At 34.6% G+C, this 18,390-nt stretch overlaps 2 protein-coding genes across 7 annotated transcripts; both read right to left on the reverse strand.

Moving 5' to 3' along the window:
* Nucleotides 1-771: 771 nt before the first annotated feature.
* On the reverse strand, nt 772-9,306 carry LOC120083882 (ABC transporter A family member 7-like). Of its 3 annotated transcripts, none has more exons than XR_005483571.2 (18): nt 8,896-9,182; nt 8,028-8,409; nt 7,818-7,897; nt 7,520-7,664; nt 7,171-7,290; nt 6,921-7,045; nt 5,993-6,151; nt 5,497-5,659; nt 5,294-5,419; nt 5,135-5,218; nt 4,331-4,686; nt 3,752-3,952; nt 3,441-3,550; nt 3,274-3,358; nt 2,268-2,346; nt 2,034-2,139; nt 1,676-1,764; nt 772-1,244 (listed from the first exon to the last, which is right to left on the reverse strand). XR_005483571.2 is itself a non-coding variant. In XM_039039788.2 (18 exons), exons 1-18 carry the CDS (start codon nt 8,971-8,973, stop codon nt 945-947), a joined length of 2,838 nt encoding a protein of 945 aa, XP_038895716.1. In that variant the 5' UTR covers nt 8,974-9,306; the 3' UTR covers nt 772-944. The 3 variants fall into 3 exon arrangements, 2 of the variants coding, with proteins under 2 accessions (XP_038895716.1, XP_038895719.1); XM_039039788.2 differs by having other exon boundaries at nt 2,218-2,346; nt 8,896-9,306; XM_039039791.2 differs by having other exon boundaries at nt 2,218-2,346; nt 7,989-8,409; nt 8,896-9,124.
* Nucleotides 9,307-11,294: 1,988 nt separating this feature from the next.
* IQD31 (IQ-domain 31) lies at nt 11,295-16,776 on the reverse strand. 4 transcript variants are annotated; one of them, XM_039038664.2, is made up of 8 exons: nt 16,435-16,525; nt 16,255-16,311; nt 15,414-15,514; nt 14,704-15,000; nt 14,184-14,387; nt 13,648-13,728; nt 12,043-13,135; nt 11,295-11,701 (listed from the first exon to the last, which is right to left on the reverse strand). In XM_039038664.2, exons 3-8 carry the CDS (start codon nt 15,495-15,497, stop codon nt 11,670-11,672), a joined length of 1,791 nt encoding a protein of 596 aa, XP_038894592.1. In that variant the 5' UTR covers nt 15,498-15,514; nt 16,255-16,311; nt 16,435-16,525; the 3' UTR covers nt 11,295-11,669. The 4 variants fall into 4 exon arrangements, with proteins under 4 accessions (XP_038894592.1, XP_038894591.1, XP_090172576.1 ...); XM_039038663.2 differs by lacking the exon at nt 16,255-16,311 and having other exon boundaries at nt 16,435-16,776; XM_090316450.1 differs by lacking the exon at nt 16,435-16,525 and having other exon boundaries at nt 16,255-16,427.
* Nucleotides 16,777-18,390: the final 1,614 nt, after the last annotated feature.

Here is an 18,390-nt window from a genome sequence, read left to right on the forward strand (position 1 = left end):
TCAACATCTTAATTATCTATTTTTTTAAAAAAAATAAAATAAATTTATAAATATTACTTTTACACATGGATTTCTTTATTTTATTATTGTTTTTAAAAACTAAATTAAATTTTGAAAACTAAAGTAGTTTTTTAAAACACTTTTTGTTTTTAGAATTTGACCAAAAACTCATTTGAGGTATTCGGAAGAAATCAAGAATAATTTTTTTTAAAAAAATTCATTTTAGTAACCATTTGATTTTTTGTTTCTAAATTAAGCCTACTTCATCCACAATAATTTACATTTTTCTTAAATACGATGGTTAAATTCTTAACCAAATTCTAAAAACAAAAACAACTTTTTAAAATCTAATTTTTTTAATTTTCAAAATTTGACTTCGTTTTTAAACCATTGGTGAAAAGTAGATAACAAAGGAATAAATTTAGAAATGGAAATAGCGCCCCTGGGCTTAATTTAAAAAAAAAAAAAAAAAAAAAAATAGTTACCACACGGAACCTAAATTCTTATTAGGTTACCAAAGACAAGCTAAATTTCAATCATGACTTATTTTCTTTGTTAAAAAGACCGAGTTTCCAAGTTCAGTGAGCAAAAATCTTTGCAACACCAAAACTCGTAACTAATTTCCACTACTTATTCTATTGTACTCTCAAATGTATAAATTTAATCTCCTAATTTTCAACATTTTAATTTATTGCTACCTTTATATATATATATATATGACATTTTAACCTACACTTGAGAAATGAGTGCTAGCTACTTTGCTCGTAAAACTAAGATAACCATCCTCTTAATCATATTCAAATAAATATTACAAGTACAACAATTAAAATAATCAATAGTGTCTAATAGAATCAATCAAAGGATCGGGTTAGTGTACAAATTAGAGAAGAAAATTCAATCTCCATTCTCTTTTTAAACTTGAAAAAAGAGAAAGCAACAAGGAGTCAAGAAAGCATATCTGAAGACTCAGCGTCATTCGCAACTTTGATAAAGACATCCTCTAAAGTGGTGTCAGCCAAACCCCAAGCCAATACTGTAAACCTGCTTTTGGCATTTTCAACAGCTTGAAACACATCAGCAATCCGAACCTGGTGTTTTGGAAGCTCAAATTTTTGGGTTCCAGATAAATGGTATATCTTGCTAGCTCCAGAGGCCAAATGCTTCACCATGTTCTCAACATCTCTCTCATGAACAGGGGATGTTGTCATCGTAAATACATAAGCTCCACCATATCTGGTTTTAAGCTGTCCAAAGATTGCCAATTTAGTGAAGTACTTGTGAAAGTCTTAAAGGCATTTAATGCATGTTATAGTGATTCACATCACAGCAGAAGGCAAAGGAAACAAAACTTTGGGTTGCATGGAATCAAGAGAAAGAAACTGCCTTTTCATCTCTAACATGTGTGTGCGCGTGTGTGCGTGTTTTCTCTCTATTTGTAGGAAAAGTATTTCTTTTTCCTTCTCCAAATTTGACTGCAAACTCCAATGGAAAAGCAATGTAAGGGTAAAGGGAAGACGGTGGAAGAAAGGAATAATGTATGTGGAAGGAAGTTCAAAGATATCGGGAATCTAGGAAGTTACTCATGGAAATCAAAGTAGAAGGGGCTTTTTGGGTTGAAAGGTTTGATGACCAAAATTACATTATCTATAGCTAGCTGCGAGATCAAATAAGTTACCTCTTTTGGATTTCCAATACACTGCACGCTACCATCTACAAAAAATCCTATCCGATCGCATAAGACTTCTGCCTCTTCCATAGAGTGTGCTGATGATATAAATAAGGTTTTTTTCAATATCCAAAAGAATCAGAAAGGAATAATGGAATAAGGAAACGCCACCAATATAAACTTTGCTATAATTCTAATAAATGAAAATGAACAGATGATAGTTAAACACGGAGAAGTATATCACATTCGTCCACATGTGGATGAGAAAAATCTTTCTATTTCTATAGTTGATACAGCACCTGTCAAGTCAAGTGATATGTTTAAATTCTACATGGAAAAAGAGACTGGAAAGTGAAGCGAAACATACTAGTAAGGATGATTGCTCGATCTTGCTTTGCACGCTTCACAACATTCCATAAATTTTTTCTTGAAGCTGGATCTAGGCCGGTGCTTGGCTCATCCATATAAACAACCTTCACAAAGTTATTAGTGGGATTTTCAGATATATAAAGGGCCTTGACATATAAAAATGAAATAGATCGATACATTACTTTAGGATCCCCAATTAGTGAAATAGCAACACTAAGCCTCCTCTTCATACCTCCACTGTATTTCCCAGCTTGTTTTTCTGCTACTCCTCCATGGAAGAGGTTGACACCCTTGAGAGATTCTTCCACCGCCTGAAGCAATTAAAGAGCAATGATGATGACATAATACTTCTTTATCTAATGCATTTTCCATTGTTTTACTAAAAATAAAAACAAAAATACAAAAAATCTGTATGCAAGTCTTTGCATGCGTGCTCACTTTTCTAAGAGATAGACCAATATTAAGATATTGGATCTATATCCTTTGATATGCATACGCTGGGATGCTTGTACATTAACATAAAATGTGTTTCCTCGCAACAAAATGACCTCATCTATTATGAGGACGGTACAATTTTATTCTCAATGGAGAAGAAGTTTTCTACTTTTCTACTTTCATCTTTTTAAAATCCAGTCTATAGATGGATATTTCCTCATGCTTACTCTCTGTTTTACAATTCATCATCTGTCTCTTGTTTTCAGGTTCAAACCTTCACTAATATATGAGTCTTTTAAAAATCTTTCCAATTATTATTTTTTTTCTGGAGTTTTCATGCCAGTTGATGGACATCTTGACTACTTCAAGGAGACAATTGTGTAACTCTATCATATTTGGTTGCCTAAGAAATTCATAGAATATTAAACCCAAGATAGATGCTCATCATGACTTGAACTTATCTACTTCAAGCCTTTTATTATTTACATGGACTCTCGACCACTAAATAAACAAACGGTGGTTTTAAAAAGCTTCTCTGAACTTTATACAAAGACAGATTTTCTTTTTAATTTTTCTTTTTTCTAAGTAAAACAAATAAGAATATTATTACTTTTCTAAATGATAATATCTTCTGCGTGTTTCTTTTTAGGATGAGAGGTGCACATTCTGTTTGTGGAAGATACGAATGTCATGCTAGCTAGATCCCCAAACTTCATAGGATCAACAGTTTTTCAAGCCACGCGATAGCCTGAGATTTCATGTTATCAACTAGCACGATGATTTCAGTTTAATATTATGCTTACTTGTATTAAAGCAGAACCTTTTAAATTCTTCATTCTGCCATAAAAGAGTAAGTGCTCTCTTCCTGTTAAGGTTTCCCATAGCAGGCTACATAATCCCCAAAAATAAAAACATAAGAATGTTAAATTTAAGAATCAGCCTAGAAAAGTCCAGATGTATATAAGCTTACTCATGCTGTGGACAAACACCCATGCTTCCATATATACCATTCATCTCAGTCCTTATGTCCAGACCTTCAACAAAGGCTGTTCCAGCGGTTGGTTTTATAAGACCAATCATCTGAAAAAGGATCCTCATGTGAGAGAAATTTACAAGTAAAAAAAGAACATCTGGATTCACACCGGAATATATGTGATACGCTCTTACGAGGGTTCATTGACAACCAGAAAATAAAATTTCCAAAGAAATAAGGGAAAGAAGCAAATAGCAAGTCACCAGTATTCACCAAAAACAAAGTACGAAGGAGAAATTTTCGCTCACCATACTGATAAAGGAGGTCTTTCCCGCACCATTAGGACCTAGCATCCCAAAGCATTCTCCTCGGGCCAAAGCAAGAGATAATCCTCTAACTGCAAACTTGTCAGGGTTTCCATCCTTTCCTGGATACACCTTTTTGAGATGGTCACAAACGATGGCATGACTTGGATCTCCTTCCTTTAGCAACTGTTCAACCTTCTCCTTCTGGAAGGAAAAGTAAAAAATCACAGAAGTCATAATTCAAGTGGTAACGATTCAGCTCTCTCTCAAAGAAAATAATCAATAGATTTCACCTAACAATTCAGACAATCGTAGTAAATCAATTGTGCAACCTCACAAAGAGGATAGTACTCATTAAACAGGTAGCTATACAGTTGCAATATGACAAGATATATTCACAGGGAAGTTCGCAAAGCAAGTTTACAATATTCCAATACAGAATCTCTCTTGAATCATGAGGAATAGAAATACTTGATAAAAAGCAAAAGATGAATAGATCATGAAGCTCTCCAGAAGCATGCATACGTGAGTACTTAAAAAAATGTAATGGTAAAATAGATATAAGTATCAAGAAAAACTTACCTCTTCTCTAACATCAGGTTTATCAGTTTGAACCAAAACTTTTGGTCCTTGCCTTTCCAAACCAGGATTCTGAGATGGATGTTTTTTGTCATGTCTTTGCGGGAAAAATAAGGGATGCTTCCAATTTCCCGATGATAAAACTTTATCAATACAATACGCAAATAGAAGCACCAGTATCCACTCAACAAGCATAATGATCAAGACTTCTCTCATTCCATTAGTACTATCAGTCAAATCTCCCCAGCGCATCCCATAAGTCCCCATTAGATTCCCCGTGAATGAATAAACTGCAAACTCATACAACCCACGATATAGCAAAAATCCAGGATATAACTCCATAGCTATGATCCAGCGACCTACACCACAAAGAATGCATATCAGAAGCAAACATTAGATGGAAAAGCTTAAACTTCATACAGGTTTGGAGAGAGCTTTGCCAATCAATATGAAATGAGACCATGAGGATCATTATCACATAAGATATTATCAGATCTCAGTAATAATGTAAAATTCCATTAAGCAATTAGATGAAGATAACTTCCAGATATTTGGAATGTCTTGATGTTCGTAATAGTCACTCTACATGTAGTTTTTTAAGCTGCCACACAGCTGCAAAATAATTATGAAGTTCAATTCTCTGACTCTCAATCTAGACAATCTAAATCTAATGAAAGAATACGAAAGATGTTTAAGAGACAACTTGAATGCTTGGAACCTCTCAAAAACAATCTAAAAACAGTTCATAACAAACGTTGATCAAAATTCTTAGTCAATAAAACCTGACTTGAGGAGATATTTACTAACGTGGGAATGACGGATCTTCAATAAAAAATTGGAAGAGAAATCCACCTAAGAGCCCTGTTCCAAAGACACATATATATGTTGAAACTGCAAAAGTGACACACATGTGTTAGCTTAAAGTTAAGTTGATACTAAGTCCTGTTAATTTAAATAAAACCGAACCTTCAGCAGTCTTGACATTTGAAAACATGGCAGCCACTAGAAAGGCCAGGGAGACTTGCAAATTTATAAATAAGAGATAAAACACAAACTGGATACTGTAGTCATTCATTGTAAAAAATTTCAGCCCTGCAAGGAAGTAAAGTTTATTAAAGCTTGGAACAAGGTCGGGATGTACAAGTTAGAAGTGTAGAAATATATGTTACCTATAACTGAACCAAACATCACAAAACAAAACATGTATACTGCAGAAATGGTGAGAAAATAAGCATACGAGATCATCCAATAAGGCCCATCACCAAGCCCATGCATTTTCATCATGATTCTCAGTTTCTGTTGCTTCTCATATACCAACGACGTCAAGATAACCTGACAAGATAGAAATAAAATATTTTAAAAATTAAATGAAGAAATAAAATAACCTTCATAGCAAGTTACAACACCCTATGATGTTGAACCAAAGATAGAACTATATGCAGTATGAAAAGTACCGCTATTATGACAATCTTGACTTAAGAGGGTCATATACTCGAACTATGTTTAAAAATTTCTTCTGCAGAGAAATTAGTTACTGAACTTATTATATTTTTTATGTTCCCTACAACTAGACAGACTTCTGCAATAGATAATTCTTCGTTACTTGTTCAGTAAGCCTTGGTGTTTCTGAGCGGGGAAAAAATGCACCAACTTTGATCTACTTACTGGGAAAAGCTGGAGGATGACCCACGTAAAAAAGAGTGCACCAAGTAGAGAAGAGAAATCCAGCCTGATCTTTGTTGCAGGTTTTGGCATTTCTTTGACAAACTCAAAGGGCATCTCTGTGCCTGCTCCTAACACAAACTTAAGATAGCCATTGGATACCTATGAACATAAGGAGAGGATTGCACGTGTCAGCCTTCATCATACCAGGAAAGTATAAAGGTAATGCAAAATGACTTTTATGAGATATGGGGGGAGGGGGGGTCTTCATTTTTTAAATCTTCGGTAACACAAATTGCAATCCTAACCTATATTTTTATTTGGTTAAATTATAATTTAGTCTCTAGATTGTGATATTTATGTCTATTTGGTCCTTGAACTTTCAAAAGTGTCTGATAGATCTCTAAACTTTCAATTTTTTGTTTGATAGCAATTGTGTTTAATAAGTTTGTGAAAAGTTCATAAAATTTAAAAGATAATTGATGAATTAGATATAAATTTGAATTTTGTATCTAATAGAACTCTAAACTTTCTTTTTTGTCTACTAGATCTACAAATTTTAAAAACTTTGAAAGTTCATAAACTAAATTTGTAATTTTGAAAATTCAGGGACCAAATGGACACAAATCTCAAATTTCAGAGATTAAATTTGCAATTAAACCTTCTTATTCAAGTTTTAAATGCAGCCAGTAGGCTAATATGGTTGTTCATAGTTCTGATGGCCTTACTAACAGCGAACATAAAGGCTAATTTATTTACTACAGGAATGCATTACATGCTCCTGCATAGGCTAAACTTAAAGAAATAGGCAAAGTTGTAATGATGTATACATGTTCTTTTTTTATTTTGGAGCAAATAAACTACATGTCGCAAATCAGGAGTGGGGGGATAAAGTGAGGGATACTTCAACAATTCACAAGTTCATATGTACCAGATTAACCAGACGTGGAACCCGCAACAAAACGTTTGACGAACGGCCAACATTGCTCTTATAAGATGAGTTATACCATATAGTCACATTAAAATTGTTCCCATCCGAATTTAAGAAATCAAAACCTGCAAAAGAGCAAGTACTTAGAATGGAATGAAAACTCTTCAAATCAAGAAGAAAGGTCTAATGAACCTGAAAGAATCTTCCTCTCATAAAAATAAAAATAAAAGAAAAGAACAAAAGAACAAACCTGAAAGAATCTCATTGATTTTCCCCTCTGAATTCCCGTTTTGGTAACCTCTGTATATCTCATCATTCACCTCTGACGAACTATTGCGCCACAATTGTAGACCTTGAACACATGCAATATCTGTTTTCAAGAGCAAAGGATGCCAAAAATTATTTAATAAAAGAGAGAGAGAGAGCAAAGGATGATAAATATATTAAATATAGTTGTTGCTTATCAAATTCTCTTAATTATACAACTAAATAATAGATCCATACGCATCCATGTTGCTCCACAAACATAAATGTTAACCTTACATAGTGAATGGGACAGCTAGAAAGTTTGTTGAGGTGGGTAGTCTATGACATACTACCTTGCATCTTTGTAAGAGAGAATATTGAAACAGGAATTGACAATGTCGAGCCTGCCACACACTGACGTTGCATATAATATAAAGGAAGGTCTGAAAAGAAAGCAGGATCAAGATAATTGTTTGTTCTAGGCCTTGATGCTGATCCCTGAAACATTTAGACCACACAATTACAGAGAAAGTGAATGATATGGCTGCGTCCAATATTGGATAAACAATGTATATTAGAGATGGAACTGCAAGAACATTAAAAATATGGACCAGGAAAGAGAGAGAGCAGTGGATGAAGAAGACAACTTACCAAAACGTTAATAGATGCTCCATATAGAACGTCAGAAGAGTTCCAAGACAAAGAACTTGGGACCATACTTGCAGCCAAAACTACCCACATTTACAAGATAACTTCATTACCAGTTAAGTTCAACAATTCAAATTGAATTTGAAGCAGACAGCACGAAGATAACTTTAACACCTTAGTTAATATGTACTTGGAGAAAGAAATGGGTCATACTATTTCCAAGAGAGCGATTATTTCCAGTGAAGAGCATAGTAACAGGACATGACATTGACTCCCTGCATGATTCATTTGACAAGTCTGTATATGGAAGAAAATCTGTTCTCACAGCACGGAAATCAGGAGCAGGCATTTGCAATATGGGAGGCCATTGTGGAGGACTTGGAATGGGGCAGCTTACTGCTTGTATCAAAGTTGAGTACTCTAACCCACATACTTTCTCACATACACCATCTCCATTCGTATCAACACAAACACAACCACAATTGTTCTTCGGCTTATCCAATTCGTCGTTGACTATTATTTGAAGTAGAACGAGCAATAAACAAAGGATGAATGGGAAGGAAATGAGACGAATATTTGTCCTCAAATTTCGTTTCTGAGTGAAAAAAGAAGCAAAGTTTGACCATATTATTTCTTGTCTCTTGTCCCTTTTATAGTTGCAATAGTGATTGATTAGCAATGATCATAATATAATAGGTAGAAATAAACGTGGAACTGGTGATGACAGGATTGATCATTATTATAAAATATTTTGAGTCTGTCAACTACTACTTGGTCAAATAAAATCCCTGTTCATATTGGTTAAAGGAGTCGAGTTAAACATAGAGTGAGAAATACATATGTTCATCACTACTAAGCATAAGGCAACTACACAAATTAAATCTAATCTGAAAACAAATGATATAATTCAAAAAGTCCTATCGAGCATATTATACCATTTCACAAGTCGATTTCAAAATGCAGACATGCCAAGGATAAAGAGAAAATCGAAATTAGCAAAATGCAAAAGGAAACCGACATGTAAGGATTTCTTAGATGCAGTAAATTAGACAGAAGCTGTAAAGAGAAGGAAGGAGAGGACCTGGTAGGTTAAGTTTTTCCTGAGGAGAGCATTTGCTTGGGTCCAGAAGGTTGCGGCCTCAGTTGGTGTATTCGCCATTGATATCAAAACCGGAAGATTTGAATTTCTGAAGAATGAAGAAGGAAAGTAGATGAATTCTAATTATCTTCCATGGACGATTGTTGGCCGAAATCAAAAGCTCACCCGCTCACATTGCCCATAGAATCAACGAAATTCGGCCATATGAGCTAAAATTCAGTGACATAGATTGCTATGTCTATTTCAGCAGCCTAAGCCTTTTCCTTTACGTAACCCTGAAGGAAAATCCTACTATTAAGAATTTTCTCTTGAAGGAAAATTCTACTGTAAGAATTTTCTCTTCTTTTTTTCTTTCTTCCTTTTTCTTTTGGAAAGTAAGAATTTCTCTTTGTTGTTCCGGATAATTGTGAATCTAAGTAATTTATTGGAAAATTGTTTTATATTGAAAATCAGCTTAAAATATTTTCAAATATAGTAAAATGTCACCATTAATATCTATCATCGATAAACTACATTTGACAATATTTATAAATATTTTATTTTATTTTACACTGCCACAATTTATTCTCCCTTTTTCTATCTTATTTTATTTCTACCTATAAAATAATCTTGAAATTTTTATAAAGATGACTCAAATTCAGTCGTTTGTTTCAGACATTCATAAAAAAAATATATAATTTTTTGCTTACGTAGACACTCTTGAGCTTGCTCTCCTCCTTTGTCCTCTCACTCAATTAATTCAATACAATAATGCTCTCGTGCATTAGGGCTCTTCCTATAACACCTAGTTTAGGAGAGGGACATGAATGAATCGTAATTACATCTGAATGAGAGAGATCTTGAAGACATGAAAGTATAGTTAAGAAAAAACTTAAAAGAATTGAGAATCACTTCCGTAACAATAAGGTGTACCTTTCTTTTCAGTGACTTAATCACAGAAACTCCAAACTTAAGCAGGCTTAGTTTAGAGCAATTATATGTTGGATGACCTCTTGGAAATTTTCTTAGAAAGCATGTGAGTGAAGATAAAACATTTTGAAATGGCTCACATTGGTTTGTAGAGATAGTCTTCACACTTGGAGGCAGTTCATGACAAGCAACAGTGACGTTGCCAGGACAATTGTGACTCTCTTGCAATTGTACTTGCCATTCTAAAAGGGGAGGGGGGGGAGAAGAAAGTGTTGACGAGTGATTTGTGATACCAATAAAAGATTTTTCTTTATTGTTTGTAGACCATGGGTCAAACAATATTTTGGTGTGAATTTAGGTCAAACCATACAAAATTTATTTCTTGCATCATATTTTCTCTTTTGCTCCTCTATTCTATTTATGCAATATGTAAATATTATTTTAGTATATAAATATTCAATTTTTTGGTTCCCTCTAGTCTTTATAAACGTAAAATACTATTGTTGAGTCATTTCGTCTTACTTTCTTTTTTTTATTACAATTTCGACATGTCAACTGAATATATTCAATTTGTAAATAGTACATGACCAACACGTACTTTTTACAGGTATAAACGTGTATATATAATTACATTTGTAACGTCGTATTCTCAAATTTTGTACATTGCATATATATAATCACGTTCTCCCAATTATATAGAAGTGTTTACCACCTCAAAGAACAAATCAAACATGACAATTATTAATTCCCTAAAAGAAGTAGGATATTACAAAGAATGCCCATCAATTAAATAAATTAATCTAAGAAGAATAAAGAAATTTTCATTGTATCAAGCATTATATCATACTAATAGACTACTAAAAAAGCATTGTATCAATATATTTTTCGACACAAGCCAATTTGAGTGGATATGATACCAATAACAAATCATGAAAGTCTAGTTCAATCTCTGAGGGGAAAAAAAGTTCTACACACAATAAACGAGTAAAACAATTCATTTGTCAACTTCAACCTAACCCAATTAATCAATAGTATTCTTAATTTGTAACATAGTATTTTAAATAAAAGAACAATTCATTGCTTTAATCAGGGAAAAAGGAACACCATTTCTGCTTATGATTGATGGTGGAACAGTAAGCATTTCAAAGAGAGAAGATTAAAAAGAATCAAGTTCCAATCAACTCAAGTCCTCGGGGTATATTTAGATATACACATTTGATGAATATATGCTACTTCCACTTTCTACTTTCACTCTAAAGATAGAAACCAAAAGACAATATCTGAATCAGAATCATGGAGATGAGTGAAATCCAGGGAAGAACAGCAGAAAGTTATGATTCTGGTAAAAGGATGCTCAAGTATTAACTAACATATTCCATGGATGTGGCTGATGTTTCTGCAGTTTCCATGGAAAACAACTTTATCAGGTGTAGAAGGCAATAAACATTTGCAAATTCACATAATAATAGCCATGAGACCAACATAATTAAGGTGTCCATTGAACATGATAATCACAATCAGATACAGTATAAACAACCTGTAATAGAACAGAGTAGCCTTAAATAATGTGTAATTGCAGCACAAAAAACTTTGGGGGGGTGGGGGGGTGGGGTCGGGGAGGACAGAAAACAAGAAAGAAAAAAACTTAAAACCTATGATGTACATGCACTCAAACAACCAAGATGAAAGGATAATCAGATAAGACCATATTGGACTCAGCAGCCCCCCTTGAGAAGAAGATGGACCCAGTCACTGAATAGGTGATGGCTGATCACAAATGTATGAATCAAAAAAGCTTTCAGATGAAATTCACCCCTCAATAGTTGTTGACATCTGAAAACCCAAATTTACCTTCTCCAATCTGCTTGGATTACCTTTCCTACATAAGATATCAAAAGATATGGTGTTTTAGCAGGATGCAAAGACAGATTATTTTGGATTCTTAATGTTCTTTTCAAATTTATGCCAAGGATTAGCGTTGGGAAGGAATTACACATCTGTATTCATGTTGAAGTTAATATATAGATTCACAAGATGATGATTATTTGTTCAGCATGAATGACAAGAGTTGTATGATCGGGAAAAGTTAATTTATCTCTAACTGAAAGGTAGTATCAAAATTTGGGTATACACTCTCACAAGGATCGTTATGCACATGTTGTCAGGCTAGTTAACATGAATATAAGAAAAAGTAATATTTATATTGAATGGAATGCTTACCATTTCCATCTCTTGATCCCAGAAGTGCCTTGTCATTTTTATTTCCTCCTTTGCCACCTGCTTGAACGAGTCTTTGTGTTCGTGGAGACTGTGAGCTAATTTTAGCATTTGTGAGTGATGGTAAAGAATGACGTCGGTTGAGGTTATTTCTTTCACTATCCTGTCCAAATCTTGGAGATCCTTGTGCTCTCAGTTTTGCCTTTGCAGATTCAGTTGCTGCCATGTAACTAGGTAAGGTTGGACTGTGCTGCAAACCATTCTCCACTCGCTCTTGCTTGGCTGGAGTAGAGGATTTCCTGCCAGATTTCAGATTCTCGTTGTTAGTATAATCTTCCTTGTGGTTTGATTCCCCATTTGGTAATGGATTGATTTCATCTTTAGGGTAGCTCTCTGTCAAAGGCTTAGTCTCTACAGCAGCCTCATCTCCAGCAATGCTTTTATCTTTGTCACTGCTCTCAATCAAAGGCTGTGAATCTACAACTGGATCACTATTAGGTACATTAACTATCTCTTTCGCTGGTAACGGCTCAGGCGTTGTTTCCAAATCAGGCTGGACGGGAATCGTTGAGATTGCCTCTTTTTTCATCTTCTCAGAAGAATTACTAGTACCTCTTGCCAAAAGGTCACGGCCTAGACCATTAGAAGCCTTCTCCAAACTTTCCTTGGCCTTCTCAGCATCAACTTCCGTTTGGGCAGGATTCTCAAGGACGGGGTTATGGACTTTTCTTAAACTACGCTTGACCTTTTCAAGCTCCATCTGGGGATTCTCCTGAACCTGCTCGGCAGCGGAATGACTAGAGACTTTCCTAAAATTCCGTTTGGGTTTCTCAAGTTCTGTAGATGATTGGACAGCAGCACTGTCGTTGTTTGCAGTAGGAACTCTCCTTGTGCGCTTTGATCTCACGGTATGTGCCTCTCCAGTTTGACCAGTGCTCAGCCTTCTTTGAGATTTAGACTCTGGGGCTTTTTTTACTTGGGGAATTGGTTTCCAAAACCTAGAATTTGACCAGCGTTCTAACCATTTCAAGACTGAATTTTCATCTCCATTATCAAAATAGAGTTGCATAGGTTTTGACGTTGTAGATGAAGCAAGCTACAAGAACAAATCACATATCAAATCATATCAAGTACAGATCAAAATAAATAAGTGGCAATTGTAAATCTTTCATGAAAAAAAATGAAAAAACATGCCAAACAAGTTTCCAAAGCCAGCCACCGCCCCCCCCCAACACCAAAAGATCAATAGTTAGTTAATAGGCATTGGATAGGGAATGCATACAATCATTGAACATTTTCCATAAATGTTATAATCATTCCCTACATTAGAAACAAGAATGAACACATAAAATTAAGGCTTTAAGACAGTGGACTTATAGGCCTAATACAGAGAGAAGGTAAAAGTACATCAAATCAAACAATTCTCATTCTAATGACAACCATAATGGTCATTGTAAGAGAAGTGGTACGTTTGTAAGAGAAGTGGTATGCAACAAAGGATACTAGGAATATCTTTCCTTCAGGCTTAGAAGAGTTCTACTCAATGCTGATTTAACTGATGAACATAGGTAGAACCATGTCTGGAGAGGGAGGTGATGGTAAACTTACCTTGATAGTGAAAGCATTTGCAGAAAGTTTTGCCATTCGTGTAGAGAGGCTTACTCCAACAGGATCCACTGATAGTTGATCCTGATATTGGAAAATTTTGAAAATGATTAGAGTACGGTAGATTTGTCAACTACTTTTCTAAGTAACAATTCTGACACTCACAAGAGAATTACAAGGCCTCTGCCTATCTGTGTATGAATGAGCTCACTTCAAATATGCAAACAATTCTGTTTTACAGTCACTAGAGAAGTTTCTTTCCCATAAATAAAGCCCATATACATAGCTAGAAAACATGTACAGTGCATCGAATATGGGATTAAGATGATTGTTAACACAATGCGACATTTAAACAAAAATGTGCTAGATAAAGGTGTATGTTAAAAAATAATATGAGAATCTGAGATATAAAATTCATTATGAAGGAATTGAAGGAAATGGGAAACCAAAAGAAATTGCAGAGGCCATACAAAATACGTCTATTTAATTGTACACAAAATGAATGTTGATAACGATAACAGTGTGCTTATATGAATTACCTGTATCTGTACTAATCTACATTTGTTCTGCACTTCAAACCCTACATCAGAAAGCCTCACCCTTCTTCCCCGAGCAATAGCCTGGAACTTAACAATTCCAAGCATACAACATAGAGTGGCAACAGCCTGTCTCCTTACCAAATGACCACGAATAAGCGCCTGCAACCTAATAATACCTTTGAGAGCCCGGAATGCTCGGCGAGCCTTCAATCAAAATTCAAATCAGTAAAATTTCTCAGTATTGCCAAACAGATGAAAATAGACCAAACATATTAAGAGAGACAACATACAAGTATAACAATTAAGGCTCGTGCCTCTGTCAGTAAGAGAAAAATATTATTTCATCAAGTCCCAATAATCACAACTTTGAAGGGGACAAGAGTCCAGCTTCAAAAGATTATTATGAGACAAGAGTAAAAAGGTGGGCTAAATAGAGCAAATAGTACTGACACACTAGAAGATTACAAAATAACACCTAAAGACCACTAGAACCTTAGTTTTCAGCATCCTTCGGACTTACCAAATAACCCCTAAAAGCAGCTTGAGCCTTAGTTGCAGCCGCCTCCTCACGGATTCTCTCAGGATCAGATGGTGCATCTTGGCAGGTAGATCCTTGAATTTCTGCATCTTGATTTCCTGGCATTGATATTGATCTTTCATGCAACACATTAGTTGCCTCATTGTTGGTAATTTTTGGCACCCCTTCATTTGTATCTATGGTACTTGGGGTTGGATGTGAAGCTACAGGATGACTAATAACAGTGGTAGTTTCTGATGCCTTTGCAGAAACCAATACTTCTTTCTCATTTCCATTTCTCTACACAGTATCAGAGAGAGAAGTATTAAATATTTGGTACCCCAGTTTAACTTAATTTACCAAAGACATCATCAACAATGAGAGGCTCAATCTGCAGCCTTGAAACTGAAAAGTACATAGACGAAAAGTGAAAGTTCAACTCATGGACTACAAGTCAGGATGTAGCTAAACAACGATTGTGCACATATTTGCATAATGCTATAAGTGGACATGTTTGATGTTTCTACAGGTACACTTTTCATAAAATGAGGAAGAGATTATATGAATACTTTATAATTGAGATATAGGCTCACAAAAATACAACCAGATGGATCCACAACTCGAGTGAATATTAAGGAACTTAAAAGAAAATTGGCGGTTAGATGCCTATGTTATACTGGGAAACATTTGTACAACAATAAAATGAAAATCACCTCTCTGCCCTTAGAAAGATTAGATTTGGAAGACTTCTTCCCAAACAAGATGGTCTTGATCCATTTCCCTGGCGACTTCCCCATTGCTGATACGTTAAGCTCTGCAAAGATAGAATGTTAGTGAACATCAAAACACATTTAATTTGAATAAGAAGACTTCAATTACTCACTCCGCTTCACAACATCACCAAACTAAACATAAATTGGTAGGTACTACAGTTAATGTACAGTAGACATTCTACTAGATCATCCCTTGAACTAACATTCTCCCTCCCATGAGCTACCAAAATTCAAAGTAGCACAAGTTATTCAATCCTCTCACATTCCTAGTCAATGATCTCAGTTCACTTCACTGGCCCAGAAAGACATACCACAGTGACTTCAAGCATTGCCACTCAACAGATCAAAGCATCCAAATCCAAAGTCTCAAGAGGGTCCAAATGCTCCAAGGACCCATCACAAGACTCGAAAAAAAACGAGTTGTCGGGAAAAGACCGAGAGAAGAAAAAAATCAAAACTCCACAAATCACAATCACAAATGAGCATATCAAACAAAACCCAATTCACATAGATCATGACCAATGGAGAAACAACAAACCCAAAACGCAAAATTCTAAGAAAACCCCATGAAGAAAATAAACCAACCCAAGAATCTAAGAAACCCTACCAACAAAATCAAAAGTTTCAGTATCCAAGAAAGCATCAGATCTGAAACTTACCCACCTCACTCAATGTGCCCACTTAAAAAAAAAACAAAAAACAAAAAACAAAAACAAAAAACCCTATTCTACCATCCCTGAAAAGAAAACAAAACCCCAGAAAAACAAGATCATCATCTTACCCTGCAGACCAAACTTGCAGCCTGCTGTAACAAGCAGCTGGAAAAACAGAGAGAGGTCTACCCAGTAGCCAAGAAAGTAAAAAAAAAATGGAATAAAATTTAAAAAAATACAAAAGGGAAGAGCAAGAAAGGAAAGGAAGCGCGAGAATGAGAAATGGGAAAAGAGAAAACGGAGCTTACAAACTAGGAAAAACGTGAACTTCAAAGCTCCATCAATTTAATTTTTCTCATTTTTCCCCTTTTTCTTTAGCTGCTCTGGATTAGCTTCTTTACTCTGCTCTCATACTGACATTGGTGAGTTCAAAAAATAATAGTAATAATAATTAATAATTTTACCCAGCCCTGAAAAAACTCCTAAATTAAAAAAATAACAAAACCGCTACGGTGCGGTATTATCCAGCAGAATGCAGTGGGGGAATTTTTTTGAACCGTCAGATTGGAATAATGTAAGAGTCGTTTTGATCGGACGGTGAGAATAAATGGAAAAAACAGTTGTGTTCATTAAAGAAGGGAAGGTGTGGTGAGTGGTCCCCGGGGCAGTTACTTCGGAACCAAGTGTTGGAAGGGCTTCTTTATTCGGAAGCATAGATGAAATTACGGGTTTAGCCCTGCGAGCGGTGGTTTTGAAGATGACGCGCGGGAGAAGCGCGTAGGGAAAGGAGAGAGTAGGTGACGGTAGTGAAGGTCACAGACATCGTACCCACGACGCGCGTGAGAGTGGCGGGAGGATGTCGGGTTGTGCACGTGGAAGTTGTAGAGGCTTTGCATGCGGGTCACGCTGGAAGGAGCTCGTACGGTCATTTGAGTAATGCTCAATTATATTAATTTTGATTATTTAAAATTAGTTTATGATGATTAGACATAGACTTTAGAGTGGGGCATCACATTCACTTATAAATAGCTCCTTTTTCTTGTATTGTTTAATATAATTCAAATATTTCTCCATCATTAAATATCTTAGAGTAGTTCGGAATGAAAGTTTTAATTTTGGGTAGGTTTGGCTAACATATCAAACTAGTTTCTCCCATGTAAATTTCTCACTCCTCTACATATTTATCCTAAACTTGGTCCTTCGTAAATTCATATGAATGAACATTTTTAAATTTTTTTTTCTGAGTTCAATAATGTACCCATGGTGATTCGAATATCTAATCTAATCTCTTAGTCTAGATTATGTATTTTATGTTAATTGTGTTATGTTTATGTTGATACTTAACACGTACCTTCCACGTATAAGTTTCCTGTGTTGTTTTTATTGTTTTTGTTTCTATTTATGAATAAGCAAAAGTTTTAATTTAAAAAAATAATAATAATAAATTTTAAATTTTGTTTTTTTTAAATAGCTAAAAAATTAAATGATTAGTAGGAAAAAATAGAAGGTGTGGACTGTGGTAAAGAAATCTTAATAAAATTAGCATCATTTAAAATATATATATATATATATATATAATGATTTTTAAATGGGTTTACATGACTATCAAATGGTGTTTAAGCTTTTGTTCTCTATTTTTAAATTATATTAAAAACAAGATGAGGGTGAGAATTTGAATGGAATCTCTCGATAACAAATTGAGCCATAATTAATGTAGGTTAGGGTATATTTAATTTTTTATATAATTTGTTTAATACAAAAATTTGAGAGAGAAATTATTGTTTTTTTTTTTATTGATATTGCATTTTTTTTTTAATAATAATGTAGTTTGCTACTTGTGGGGGCAAGTTTCTATATATATCATAATATATTGAATGTTAGTTGGCAAGGACACCAAAAACCACTAAAAAATAACCTAATTGGGTATTGATGTGGTGTTGGTTGCAACTCAATGATGCAAATAAGAGAAAGAAAACTAACAAAACTTGGTTTTTTGGTTGGTGAGAGATTCTTCATTTATAAATGATGAAGAGCTAGTGAATATTTTCATTGCATGGGTCCTTTTTTGTGAAGTATTCTGTGAATTACTAAATGAAAAGAGTGTTATTATTGGTTGAATTAATCATTTTATAAAGGCATAACTCTTAAAGAATGTTTGAGACAACCAAAAATTAGAGAATACAAAATATTTGTGTTGGAAAAAGAGTTGTTGGGAAACCACGTCTAATCCAAGTATATATACAATGTTAAAAGACAATGTTTTT

This window comes from Benincasa hispida, chromosome 8, assembly GCF_027475165.1.
Source record: "Benincasa hispida cultivar pf3 chromosome 8, pf3_genome.v1.1, whole genome shotgun sequence".
NCBI lineage: Eukaryota > Viridiplantae > Streptophyta > Magnoliopsida > Cucurbitales > Cucurbitaceae > Benincasa > Benincasa hispida.

Excerpts from the sequence above, each read along its gene's own strand:
- IQD31 (XM_039038663.2), bottom strand. The coding sequence starts at position 15,497 with ATGGGGAAGTCGCCAGGGAAATGGATCAAGACCATCTTGTTTGGGAAG. Across the intron at positions 15,001-15,413 it reads ATCTTTCTAAGGGCAGAGAG|AGAAATGGAAATGAGAAAGA; the intron begins GTGATTTTCATT and ends GATACTGTGTAG. Across the intron at positions 11,702-12,042 it reads GGGATCAAGAGATGGAAATG|GAAAGGTAATCCAAGCAGAT; the intron begins GTAAGCATTCCA and ends TATCTTATGTAG.
- LOC120083882 (XM_039039788.2), bottom strand. The coding sequence starts at position 8,973 with ATGGCGAATACACCAACTGAGGCCGCAACCTTCTGGACCCAAGCAAAT. Across the intron at positions 5,420-5,496 it reads GATGTTTGGTTCAGTTATAG|GGCTGAAATTTTTTACAATG; the intron begins GTAACATATATT and ends ACTTCCTTGCAG. Across the intron at positions 5,219-5,293 it reads AAATGTCAAGACTGCTGAAG|TTTCAACATATATATGTGTC; the intron begins GTTCGGTTTTAT and ends TCACTTTTGCAG.